The sequence below is a fragment of the Phoxinus phoxinus genome (assembly GCF_949152265.1).
Source record: "Phoxinus phoxinus genome assembly, chromosome: 22".
Lineage (NCBI taxonomy): Eukaryota > Metazoa > Chordata > Actinopteri > Cypriniformes > Leuciscidae > Phoxinus > Phoxinus phoxinus.
The window spans coordinates 15,420,512-15,434,934 of NC_136897.1; the positions used below are offsets into that span (position 1 = coordinate 15,420,512).

At 38.2% G+C, this 14,423-nt stretch overlaps 1 protein-coding gene across 11 annotated transcripts in view; it reads left to right on the top strand.

Moving 5' to 3' along the window:
• The window catches only part of magi1b (membrane associated guanylate kinase, WW and PDZ domain containing 1b), a 127,853-nt gene that overhangs the window by 48,165 nt on the left and 65,265 nt on the right, over nucleotides 1-14,423 (top strand). For 9 of the 11 annotated variants that reach the window (XM_079596809.1, XM_079596814.1, XM_079596812.1 and 6 more), the window contains exon 2: nucleotides 6,781-6,897. In XM_079596809.1, coding sequence (XP_079452935.1) covers nucleotides 6,781-6,897 — 117 coding nt within the window. Of the gene's footprint in view, nucleotides 1-6,780; nucleotides 6,898-12,995; nucleotides 13,114-14,423 lie in introns of those variants that run through there. The other 2 variants (XM_079596811.1, XM_079596819.1) reach the window with 2 other exon arrangements.

The following is a 14,423-nucleotide window of genomic DNA, read 5'->3' on the forward strand; positions in this document are numbered from 1 at the left end:
TATGTTAATATAAACAAAAATAAGGTCAGTTTTTTTGTCTGATTATATTAAAGGTGCAGTCTGTAAGAATGAACTAGTGGTCGAAATAGGTACTGCAGTCCAAATTCAAAATATCGGAGATTGTCGTTTCTCCCGCCCCACCTCCTCAGACTCGACGGCGCTCACACGGGTTGCCAGTTTGAGCACACGCAACCGGAATGGACAATTAAAATTTGCCAACTTGCAGTATCACAGACCAAAACAATAACAAACATTCCAGCCTGGAAACGCACATTTCAAAGTATTGAAACTTATGTGAACTTAACATGTTTCCTCAATATATGCAAACATATTATGGTATTTTTTATGCTTTAGTAGAGTGAAAAAGTTATACAGCACCTTTAAGTAATAATCAATGCTCATTTACCCTGAAAACTGTTCAAAATTAATTTGATATAAATTATAGATGTTTTATTGTTATTATTATGACAAATGATTGAATATTACACACTATGTTATATATTGTGTTAGTATTTTATAAAAAAATTCAACAACACATATTACTAAATGTTAATAAACATGCAAAATATATATAGTTAAACAGTGCTCCATATGCCTTTAACCTGAACACTGTTCATACACAATTGGAATTTGGAACATGAATTTACACTGGACCAAAAACCCTCAAGTGCCTTTAGATTTTGCTGGTTAGTCGGAGTGTGTCAGACACTTTCTTCACTTATCTGTCAGGCAGCCGTTTTCTTTTTCCAAGAGCCTTTCTGAACAAAGTTCTATTTCCTGCTTTCATGCACAGGCAGAGGAAAACGTTCAGGAAATAGCTCGACTCCAAAGAAATTTGCAAATCTGACAGTTCTTTCATTTTCCATCTCCACAGCCAAGTGAGTAAAACAAGACTCTGTTCAGTTACTGGATTTCATTTTTCCTAGAACTTAGGGCTGGCGTCAGCTGGCAGTGATGTTTCTGAGTGGCACCAGATCCTGTATTCACACACATGCACACTCGCTCACTCTCTCTCTCTCTCTCTCTCTCTCTGTCATCTCGCCGTTCTGAACGCCGGATGCTTTGTCTGATCCAGTAATCTCTTCTAAACACACTGTGCTTTAGTTTATTCTGATGGGCATTGAGATCCAGCAGGTAACTGAAGATACACCCTGGCAACTGAGACAGTTGTATCACACACTTTCGTAAATGCAGATACACATAAATTCGCTGGAATGAATCCAGCATGCTTTGGCTCTCTGTGTTAAGTGGGTGCTCGCAGTTGGGAGCTTATCGGTTTCTCTGCCAGGTGCAGTTGGTTCCGTGGCAATTTGTTCTCTAATGATCTGTTTTAGGAGGGATTTGGGGCTCGAACACCAAATGGTGTCCCCCATACCTCGAGCATTGATATACGCATAAGCATTAATATACACAGACTTATCTTTCCTTCTAAATTGCCAGCTCTTGGCCTGTGTTTGGAGAGTGGTGGAGTGAAATACAGACTGTTCAAAAAATAAAAATAAACACTACTTGCAGCTACTTGGTCATCTTCACACAAGGATTATGAACACACTAAGCTAGAAAAAAACAGTCAGCCTTGTAAGATAAGATGTGCACCATTGGGCAGTTGTATTTTCTGTCTAGAGGGCCTGCATAAATCAGCAGAGAGTCAGCAAAATGAAGCAGAACTGCCGGCCGCACAACAGATATCATACAGCAGTTTGAAAGCTGCAAGATGAATTAGGCGCTCCAAAAACTGATTCGCTAAAAAAAAACAATAAATAATCCACTTAGAAAACACCGTTCATTCCTTTGTTCAGGAGTCATTTTGTTGGGCCTTTTTTTAAACGGTGATTTTGTGGTTCTCCCTGTGCTTTTTGTGTGCGAGTAATGTGGTTATTATTGGGTTTAAGATATGCTGCTCTCCCCGTTTAAAAATATGCTGTAATCATATTTTCCTCACAAAACACTTGTTTCCTCGAAAAGGTGCTTTTAGACTCATTCTTTGCCCTGCACTAAAACCTTTTCCATATCACTCACAATGCACATAATACGATTATGTCTTGTGTAATCTACTCACTGTCTGTAAAAAGTGCATGGGTCTGTGTAAAAACACACCCTAAACATTTCAGTACACTACATTATTTTATTTTTTTTACCCCTTTTGTATTTACCAGACCAAAGAGAGACAGTGGGCCTCCTCCTTCCTTACATCATGTTTTTGCTCTTTGCTCTTTGAAGCAGTTTGCCGGACTTTTTACATTCAAATCATACCAATTTGACTTTATTTTTTATTATTTTATAGTGTTCTTTGAGTAGTGGTAAAAAAATAAAAGATATTTCAATGAAATGAATGCACTATATTTTGATTTGATAATGTTTTCTCTTCAATATTTTGTATTTTTAGGGGATTTTAAGGTACTACATTCTATTTATATAGAAGTTATAATCCATTTATTTACTTTTTGAGCTGTCATACATTTTAATGTGGTCTCCTTTGAAAGACAACACTGGCAGGTTATTGCTTAAGTGAAAAAAGTTAAAAAAAGTGAATTTAAAATGTATATATGAAATCACCAAAACATGTTTTACTCTTAAACTGCGAGAAAGTCATAACACCATAAATCTATTCAAGTTGTGTTCCAGATTTAAGCTTAGTACCTCAAAAAATTAGCTTCAAGTAAGATTTTGTTTGGGCACAAAAGGTTCCACAGAATAATTTCCAATACAGTCTTTTTTCACCGTGAGGAGTCAAAGGGTGACTCTTTTTTTCAGGACCATTTAAGCTTTTCGAATCATGTTCATGAGTTTTGTGTGTGTGTGTGTGTGTGTGTGTTCACATAGCAAGTGCCAAAACCTTTACCAAGTTTCGTACCATTCCGATGAAGTAAAAAAAACGTAAACATTTTCAGTAAAAAATAACAGAGGGTTAAAGTTAAAGTTTTTTTTATTTATTTTAAGTTTTGTAATTGTAAAAACACATATTTCATAATAATACATAATTGTCTTCATTATTTAATATATTGAAATATTTATTTTATTCCTTATTTATTTCTCTATTTTTTTCTCTATAGGAATGAATGCCTGTTTAGCTGAGAAATATGTGCCTATTGTAATTGTTTTTTTTAATAAAACATTTGTTATTTATGTCATTTTAGTTTTTAATAACATATTTATGGCGGCTCCTTTTCAATTTGAAAACCACTGCTGTAGATTATAGACATGGGGATTGCGATAAAACTTTCACATACTAGTAAAATATTTTGTACTATATTAGTTGTGAATGTCCACTTAAACCAACAGGCCATGACAGTACCTGGGTGGTAGTGACATACAGTAAGGTCCTGCAAAACCCAATTACTGTCTTTATTAAAAATCCGTAAAATAAGCCAAGCCTTGGTTTTATTATTCTTCACATCTCTCTGTCTTCACATCCGAGTCCTCGTGTCCCAAAGCTCAGATCTCGTCAGGTTTAACGCTGTTTGGCCAGGAGTCCAGTCTGTTGGCGTTGAGTCAGACTAGTAAGCAGCTAATTGGAATAAAGTGAGTTTGTGATGATGGATGGGGGGGTGGGTGTGTAGTCTGGCTGCCGTAGGTTTGAGTAATGACTCACAACCTGTTGCAGGGATTAATTCACAGCGGTATGCCGCGGCGCCAACATCAACGCCAGACTGCACACACCAACTCAACAGGAAGTTTCACACTCGCATATAATTCCCGTTTTAGTTCTGAAAAAGCAGTCTAATGGGTTTCGCATCAAAATGTATTTTTAGACTTGGATGTGGCTAGATTAAGAAACGATCCTCCAGAGGTTCAATTAGAAGAGAAGAGCTCTTTTCTGACCTTCTAGTTTGCACATTGCCTGGCAGAGCTGTTTCTACAGATAATTGTACAGCCTGCTCAACATGGCAGCAATAACACGAACTGTGTGCTAAAAGTACATTTTTACCTCACTGTGCATTTCAATTGAGAAGCCAATGAGAAATGTTTGTGCATTTTACTGAACGATTAAAAATCCAGAAATGCTCTGGATTTGTAGACCACTCACACTTAAATATTGAAAGCATTTCTGTGGCGAGTAATTATTAAATAATCAATTATTGTAAAAGAAAACAATGCAGGGCAGAGACTTGGTTATGTCTTTTGGATGTTGATTGGATGGTGGTCTAAATGCAAGCTTGCAGTCAATTGTAAGAAAGGGGCGGGGTTTAAATTGACTAAATCAATGATTGGAGAAGTCCGGCACCAGAGAAGAAATCTGTTGTTTCATTGGAAGATCCAGTTATGACATTTTGATTTGAATATTAGGTCAAAGTATAAAAAAATGAAACGCATGCATGGATGAATCACTCACAATAAGATCAATAACATGCATTTAGCAAATTGATAAGGTGAATTTCTATTTCATGCTGACTTTAAAGATCCATAAAGGCTCTGGATTTTGTGATTTTCATTTTTGCAATGATATTAAATATTGAAAACAATTTTTTGTGGTTATTATTATTTGTTTGAACACACTGATGAGAGTAAAAATGAAAGAGTATTAAATAAAGGACTGAAAAGTTTCAGTAGACCTAAAACACAGACACCAATCATAAAATGAGAAAATGGTTTGACGTTTCTGCAAAATTATCTGTTTCAGGACGGAAATTGCTGTAAGTGCCCACTTGTGAGCATGTGTTTGTTGATTTTGCTTTGTCCACATCGAACAGGCTGTTTTCATCCTGAGATGTAGACTTTTGAGGTGTTAAACTGTTGTGATCTCATAAGTAGTTAATTTGGACTTTTTGTTCAATTTTTTCTTTTCATTTCTTAGCCAGAATTCAATGCAGAAGTGCTGATGTGGCATCAGACTCCTCCAGTCTACACTTCTCTTAGTCAGTGTATTGTACAAAGGTAATCCAGTAGTCCCGAAACACCCCACAGGAAGAACTGCATTGGAAATAACAGCGGTTTAGTGACTAGGTGATGATTCTGAACTTGTGTTTAGCTTAAAATTATTGTGAAAAATCTCCACATCTTGATCACGGCTTGTAGGTTTAACAAAATCGCAGGGTCTCCATTTGTTCTTTTAGGATGCAAAATGCTGTTCATGAGTATTTGCATCTTCTATGCACCCTCTATGAGCCGGACTGGTGTAAACTTCACAGTGGACTATTACCAGACAGTCTATGCTTGTTGATGTCACAAGTCTGCATTCGAATGAAAACTACAAGGACAGAGGACGGCATTTAAGACTTGCAGCCCTTTGTATCACCATTGCAATCAATTATGTATGTTCATAAAGTTAAAAAATTCAGTTTCATTTGGTCAACGACAGACTACAGAGATGGCTAGAGAAAACTGAGAAACTGATTACATCATTATGCCTTAATGAGACTATCCATTCAAAGAAATTCTCCAGAAATGCAATATTCCCATTAATCCGGTAAAGGGAAATCCCTGGAGTCACTTGTACATGTGAGAAATCGAGAGTTTCGGAAGGCAATGCCGGCGAGTGATCTGGCATTGGTGCGGGCACCCAGCGGAACCACATTAACACATAAACAGCTTTTGGCTATTGGCATCTCTTTGAAATGGTGCTGGGTAAGCGATCTGTGTCTTCTGAACAGATGGTGGAGCTGAGGGTGGGAAATGTTTCACATGGCCCACTCTATTGCTTGCTCTGGGTTGAGGTGGCAGCCAGGTATCCCCATGAGTGTGAATGGAGGTGTGCTACTACGTGTTAACGTCTCACGGATTGCAGATTCACACCCATGCTCTTCGATTAAAATGTTTACAAATGTTTTTTTGTTACTAATTTATTCTATTGAGAAACATGGTTACCAGACATACTTGATGCAAACATCCAACGACAATTGTAAACCATTATGGTTTATACACTACCTATCAAAAGTTTTTGAAAGAAGCTTCTTATGCTCACCAAGGCATTTATTTGATCAAAATACAGCAAAAACGGTAATATTGGGAAATATTATTATAATTAAAAATAATGAATTATATTTTCAATTATAATTAAAAAAAATAATATTTTTTTAATGTGTTTTAAAATGTAATTTATTCCGGTGAATTCTCAGCATCATTACTCCAGTCTTCAGTGTCACATGATCCTTCAGAAATCATTCTAATATGCTGATTTGGTGCTCAAGAAAAGTTTCTTATTATTATCAGTGTTTGTAAAACAGCTTTTTTCAGGAATTTTGATGAATGTAAAATTTATAACAGCTTTTATTGGATTTCGAAGTCTTTGTCACTTTTGATCAATTTAATGCATCCTTACTGAATAAAAGTATTCATTTCTTTTTAAAACAATATTACTGACCCCAAACTTTTTAACAGTAGTGTGTACGGTATATGTGCGTACTGTATATTGGCATCTCTTATAGCTGTCCACTTCCTCCATTTTTGCTCTCAAAAACTTCCTAAACTCCTACTATTTGAGACCATTGACAAGTTACAAGTTCATTTTCTCATGACCAATACTATTTTGAACAGAAATCTGTCTTTTTTTGTGTGAAATTTCCCCTTAATACAATACAATAAATACAGGATACAAACCTGTGTTCTGAGTGTTGCTGACGCTATAGGAACGCTGAGGAATCATCTTTCGACAACAAATATGAACCTGCTACGATTATATTAGACAGTTTAGACACTGTTAGCAGCATTAGCCACTAGCAGGAACTTTTATCCAGTGGTAGTGAAACTATGAGTCAGAAGCAAACTGCACTACTACAGAAATCCTCTGAGTTTGCCTATGATTCAGCATCATTAACGTGTGTTTTCCCCTTTGTTTTGCAGGAAATAAACTCAATAAAGACCTGAAGCACTACCTGAGCCAGAGGTTTCCAAAATCCTCAGCCGACTACGAGCTTCAGCAAACCATACGAGACAACCTCTACCGCCATGCTGTGCCTTGTGAGTATTTTTTTTAATTTTTTAATTTTCCCTATCTTTCAAAAAACTCAACTTCAGTGGACAGTCTATTCTCTGTACTGTACCCTTCTATATGTTGCTCTATTTCTCTCTATTATATTATTTTGCTAAACATCATATGCAGAAGCTGTGGGCACAACAAAGTGATGGATTGGACTGTTTGTACTGAGGCGGTGGAAATGAGGACGCTATCAATATTCTCAGAAATCCTCCTTTCGATCGAGTAGGTGGCAGCCATGTTCTTGGAGAAGTGTGATGAAATAGTGTGTGTTTTTGTATTTGTGTAGAGGAAGAGAGTATTGGATACGTGCAGTCAAGTGGACGTGCTTCAGTTCTATAAAACAGATGTTTCTAGAAGTGTACATAGATTTTTCCCTTGTGCATGTCTATCTGTTTAAACTGGCCGACATTTGAATGCATTTTAAACCAGTAAGGGCTCGTTCACACAGAATGCGTTTTGGCCTTGAAAAACCTGTGATGAGGGCAGCCGAATGGGGAAAAAAAACGCAAGGTCTCGTAAAAGTTGAACTGATTTTAACCTGAGCGTGCGATTTTAGAATGACGTGACATGCGCGAGACGCTGCAAAAGATTCAAGACGCGAACGCAACAGTTATACACGTCCGTCTAGCGCATGTTCACATAGAAAAACAATGGAAAAGTAGCGCAATGGAAAAACGCGCTCTGTGTGAACGGACCCTAATACTGTATCTTTGTGCAATTTACACAATTTGATGTACATGTATGTCTATATATACACATTGAGTTTTTCATAAATACATGCTATGTTACCTGTTACATTTAAATGATTTGACACTAAAGCTCTGCAAAAAAACCTATTGAGTTGTCCTAGACTGCATTTTAAGGAATCATAGATGACATTCTCATTAAAAAACATTAAAGCTGTTCTAAATATTAGGCAGCAACATTATTCTTTTGTTATTATCATATGCAAATCCCAGAATGCATTGCAAAGAAATACAATTCCAGATTGAATTGCAAGGAAAATTTTTTACATTTTATGTTACTATAGTACTTTGTTAACATCAGTTATTGGAACAGCTAACATGAAATAACACCCAATAATAGTTTAACAGCAATTATTATTTTTCTTGGTTAATGTTATTTTTACATAAACAATCAAAAGTTTGGGGTCCGTAAGATTTCTTTTAAATAAAGAAGTATTTTATTCAGCAAGGATGCATTAAACTGATCAAAAGTGACAGTTGTTATGGCAAAAACAATTACTTAAACAAAAACAGCATCACGGCAAAAGAGACATCAAGATTCAAATTGTATTTAAAAGAAAAATATATATTTATTCTTGCAAGAATAGTTCCCATTCTAGCCACACAGGCTAGCTGCAGGCTGGGGTGAAACCCAGAGAGATGTTTTGCTGGTAGTTTTATAATGTTCTTATCAAAGCACCCAGCCCAAACAAAAGGAACTAAGGAACCCCCATGGTTGCCTTAACCCCTCCCTAGCCCGGGATTTTCTCACCTCTGTTTCAGTGTCACACACACAGCTGTATCAACGTTACAACAGGAAAACTCAAAATACAGAACACATGGCATTCAATTTTATCATTGAGAAAACAAAATAATAAATAAAAAAATAAAATTGCCACTACACAGTAAATTACATTTTTAATGCTTTTAACATTCTATTTCAAATAAATGCTGTTCTTTTGAACTTTCTATTCATCAAAGATTCCTGAAAAAATGTATCAGTTGTCAGAACTTGTCACAAAAATATTAAGCAGATCAACTGTTTTCATCATTGATTATAAGAAGAAATGTTTCTTGAGCACAAAATCAGTATTTCAGAATGATTTCTGAAGGATCACTATACATTTTAATATAGTTAGTTCATGATACTTAATGCTAATGTTAATGATAACATTATTAACTAGTAAAGTTTCAGAAAAATGATGATGAGGTTAAGTGCTCATGGAAGCGAGGAGTTTTCAGTTGTATTTTGAATGTTGTCAGGGATTCTGCATTCTGTATTAAGGCGGGAAGATCATTCCACCAGCAAGGAACAGTGAACGAAAATGTTCTGGAGAGTGATTTTGTGCCTCTCTGTGATGGTACCATGAGCTGTCGCTCATTTACCGATCGTAGGCTTCTGGTAAGGATGTAGACTTGTAAGAGCGAGTGGATTTGGATGGAGCTGAGCCTGTGGTAGATCTGTAAGCAAGCGTCAATGCCTTGAACTTGATGCGAGCAGCGAGTGGTAGCCAGTGCAGAGAGATAAAGAGATGTGTGACGTGGGCCCTTTAGGCCTCATTGAAGACGAGACGTGCTGCAGCGTTCTGAATCATTTGTAGAGGTTTGATTGCACACGATAGAAGTCCAGCTAGTAGAGCATTGCAGTAATCAAGCCTATAAATGACCAGGGCCTGGACGAGAAGTTGTGTTGCATGCTCAGTTACGAAAGGCCTGATCTTCCTGGTGTTGTGTAGTGCAAACCTGCATGACTGAGCTGTCTTTGCAATGTGGTCTTTGAAGGTAAGTTGGTCCTCAAAGATTACTCCAAGATTTCTAGCTGACCTTGATGGGGTTATCGATGATGAACCCAGCTGGATGGTGAAATTGTGCTGTAGAGACGGATTGGCGGGGAAGACGAGAACCTGTCTTTGCCAGGTTGATCTGCAAGTGATGTTCTTTCATCCATGTCGATATGTCCGCCAGACAGTTTGAGATTCGTACACAGTGTGGGATCATCAGGTTGAAATGAAAGGTAGAGCTGTGTGTCATCAGCAATGGTAAGATAAACCATGTGCTGGTATGATGGGTCCCAGTGATGTAGTCTATATGGAGAAGAGCAGGGTTCCAAGAACAAAACCCTGAGGAACCCCATTGATCAGTTGATGTGTACTTTGTGTACCCGTTTACTTGGTTTGCACTTTTAATAAGTGCAAACCAAGTAAAATTACTATTTCGGCCATTATTTGTAAATGCTGTTTATATTTTATGTACAAAGTTGTATGAGTTTGCTTGGTTAGCTTAGCGACATGCTAATGTCAAATTCTACTGCGCAGGAGACTTGACAATTTATTTCAGTGGAGTTTGATGTTAGCATGTCACTAAGATAACAAAGCTACAAAGTTGTGGGAGTTTGCGTGGTTAGCTTAGCAGCAACATGCTAACTCCAAACTCTACTGCGCAGGAGACAATGACAATTTATTTAAATGTTTGATGTTAGCATGTTGCTAATACAACAATGCTAAACTCTCTAGCATTGAGTAAGGCAAGAGACAGCAAGGCATCTCACTGGATTTTTGCTACAGCTTTGCTGACATACTTCTCTGTGCACTATGATAAGTCGTAATATTTGTAGCAGCACTCTCGCTGTTGTCTAGTTGAAAGGAAACCACCGCTTAGCTTTAAACTGTTTGGATGGTGAGTTTTGTGTCTTTCTCCATTTAACAAAGCTGTAGTAGACTGTCTCCGATTAAACACTCTGATCCATTAGCTGATGTGACAGAAATTGAGTGTGTGTTTGAGAGTGATTGATTGACACGAGACAGCTGGAGGGACAGATGGGAGGGACGTACCGATCAAAGTTGTGGGCTCCATCTCTCTTCTCAACTTCATCACTGTTTCATGGATACAAATACACAGACGTAGCCTCCCAGAAATCAAAGCCACCCATATGTGTGCAACTTGAAAAACAAAAATCAGTGGTTTAAATGTAAAGTGTGACATTTCTGCCACTAGTGGCACCAAACAGAATTGGTTTGGTCGAACAATGGGATATGGGGTGAGGGTTGAGTTTGGGATTGTTTTAGAAACCGATTGGTTTAGAAATTGCACGTTTCACCTTTAGGCATGCTATGTAGATTGTGGACATTGAGGACAGATGAGATGTGTGAAAGAGGCCATCTATGTGAAACTGGAGCAGCCACCTCTGAGCGGGGGGATGTGTCCAGATGCTCCAGAATCAACTTCTAAAGCAGTTTAGCATTTGGGACTATTCATATAACGGCAGCTTGTGCTGATTTGGCATCAGTATTTATCTGTCGTAAGTTGATAAATAAGATTATAGTTATAGAGTGCCTGAAGATAATTTTAGGTCACTATACTTTATCTAGATCATGTTTGATGTACAAAATGTGGACATGGCGTTTGGTCTTTTTACCTTCATATCAACTACTTCAGTGGGAAAACTCATCATAATCAGCTAGTTGCATACTGTATGATTTTACCACAAATTTTGCCTCTCAAGTACCACAACTGTTGAAAAGTTTGGAATCGGCAAGACTTTATTGAAATAGAAATCTTTTGCAAACATTATAAATGTCTATACATTATAAACTGTCACTGATCAATTTAATGCATCCTTTCTGAATAAAATTATTACTTTCTTTAAAAAAAAAGTCTCAAGAAACTAAAAAGATGGACGTCTCACATGCTTCTACAAACAACAGCCCCCCCGCCCCTCCCCCAAAAAGGCCATGATTTCCAGTTCTAACAGTAACAAACACTGTTTTATTCTCCTTGCATTCTCAAGTGCATTTTAGCTCACATTCTTACATGTTTATTAGCGGTTTGATCCACCAGCAGGATGCAAACATAGCTTGATGAAATCATGTGCGTTTTAGGATAAGGTTTAATGGAGCAGTTGGTATCTTGCTGTCAATTACCTGGTAATTTTACATGACGTGGTGCTGGTGAACATGACAGCAAAGAGTCAAGATTGATCAGAGCTTGTGAATGTGAGGGTGTGTGTGTGTGTGTGTGTTTGTGAGGGTGAGTTGGTGCTTATACATGAGGAATGTAGAGGGGTGCAGCTGTCTCTTTTGTGCACTGATGGCCTGAGCAGCTAGTTGCCTCACCAGGTGGCCAGTGATGGGGAGTGTGTATATAATGATGTGTGTGTGTGTTGTGTATGTTTGTGTTGGGGGTGTAATGGCCGGCTGGAGAAGAGTGACAATGAAGGCAAGTGACCGTGAGATAGGACTGTGTGCCACTAATTCATTTAAAGATACAGAGGCAGATTCAGCTGCCATTATGTGCGTCTAGCCTGACCAAGGTCTATTACCTCACAAAGTTTGTCAGTGTTACTATGAACTGAGTTGAAGTGATGTTACTGGAGCAGATTATTTGATTATCAAATAAGGAATTAAAAATATTTTTGAACAAACATTATATATAATAAAAATATGACATAATAATATTAATAAAAACAACAACGACAATAATACAAGTAATTTTTTTTATGTTTTTAATGAAATTTCTGTCTAGCCAATTGATGTATAAATTATTATTATTATTTATTTTTTGATATGTATACAATACAAATTATATGCCAAATTATTTATTAACAACAATAATAATGAAAAATATCATAATTGTTATTATTGTTTCTTTCATTATATATAATAGAAAAAAAAAATTCCAGCGAAATTGCTCCATTCATGTACAAAAACGCAGTGTATTTACAAGCCTACAGACATGGCACCTGTGATAAAACATGAACAAATCTATCTTGTAACATTTCTTTATAAGAAAGCAGACAAATATCCATTTCGTTGAGACAGATGTAAGCAAAATGACCTGCTACTAATGTAAAATGTCCTGATGTGAGCTATAAATCCAGATGTCCAGTGCACATTTAATTCTGTATCTCGTGTTTGTCTGAAGAAATTGCTTTTTTTCCCCTTTTGTTTTTCTCATATTTATTCCAAACGTTAACTATACAGCTAGAAACAGGTGCATATGAAGTGTTTTTTTTGTGGCAAATGCGTACATTTGATTTCTCTGATTGTTGTCCTGTGATGTAATAGTAAGGAACAAAAAGCTGTGTCCTTTGTCTTTTCCTCATTTCGCGCTCCAGCTTTTTCACATCACCGACACCGTCAACATAACAGATGCCGCTGAAACGGCTCTCCCTCCCTTAGTGTTTTCACATTTCCTTCTCAGTCCCTCTGTTCGCGTCTTCATCTATCAGTCTATTTAAGCCTCCCTGTGGTTAGCCAGCCCCTGCTTGCCCTCTCTCGCTCCCCTCCTCTCTCCTGCATCCCCACACTCCCCCCCCTCCACACCCCCTCTTTGGCTCTCTCACTCCCTCCATCCCTCCATTTGTTTTTCTGCTCGGTAGCAGACAGCAGGATTGCAGCTGAGGACAGGTTGCTGCTGCGTTTTCTCGCCAGAAAGAAAGAAAGGATTACCGTCTGGAGGCTGCACTGTGGCGAGGCAAGTCCGTCTTATTTTTCTGCATGCTTTCGGTCGCGTTTCTCCTGAGATGCGGGCAACGGATTAGAGGGTTTGTGGGTGATGTATGGGGCTTAGTGCGTGCGGTGGATGCCTCATATATAGGCTAAAGGGTTGGATTGGGGGTGGGGTTGTTGTGGGGGTGGGGTCGGGGTTGTAGTGGGGTTGAGTCAGGGGAAAGAATACGAAAAAAAGAGCGCAAGATTGAACCCTTCAGTCACATCTCGTTCACAGGGACAGATGGCTCCTAGTTGAGGAACTTTCTCATCAATATGATTTATTTGCAAGCCATTGTCTGGAGTCCCTTTGGGGCAAGGAGCTATTTTTTCCCTTGGTGAGCGTGTACGTGTGTGTTTGCATGTATATATCTGTGTGTGTGTGATGGAATGATGATGTGGCAGAGGGAGTACGGTACACTGAAGGGCCATCACCCTTGATGTAATGAGCAATGATCAACTCACCACCTGAACAAAAGCGCCCAGTGTTGAAGCGGTGCAGAGAAATTCAATTTGTCACTGCCCTTCGCACCACAGAGCGTGCTGTGGATCCCTCATATGCTACCTCAGACAGGTTACTGCCCAGTCATATGCTGTCTTCTTATGTTAGGCATCACAAACATTGTTGCTAGGTAGATCTCTGCATCTAAGAGAATGTATTTATTGATTCTGTGGCTTGTTGCTTTCATTATTTCAATACAAATCTGATGTTTTTCAGCCTAATATGCAAGAAAACAAACGCAGCTCGAAAATTTGCATCATTCAATTTAGCTAATTGTGTTAACATAGCATTCACAGCCACAGATGTCTGTGGGAGCTAGCTAATTAGCATTTAGCATGTGTACCACTCTGTCTGCAGACAAGCAAAGCGCTTCAACCACAGGCTCGGAGACAGGGTAGATCTGAAAGGCGCCCCGGTCGCAAGTCAGCTACGATTAGCAGACAGAAGAGAGATAATACCTGCAGGGAGCCGAGGGCTCTCAGTAGGTAGGACCAACATTCGAATGAGTTTTAGCAGACAGTCTGTGTCTGGATGGTATGATTTTTGCATAATGTCACTAAGTTTAACACAAAATCCTATTTAAAATGGGTAATTTGTAGGTCTAGTCCTCTCTGTTTGGGTTCGTCTTGAGTTTCCAGGCTCCATTTTGATATGTCAGCTCAAGCTTGATATCACTGAGCAAGCATATGTGGGCGGCATACTGAGAAATTTGTCAAAATCTGGGCATGTTCAGAATCTAAATCCCGTTCCACGTTTTCTTTGGCTAACACCTTGAGCGTAGACGAGTCTTGTGA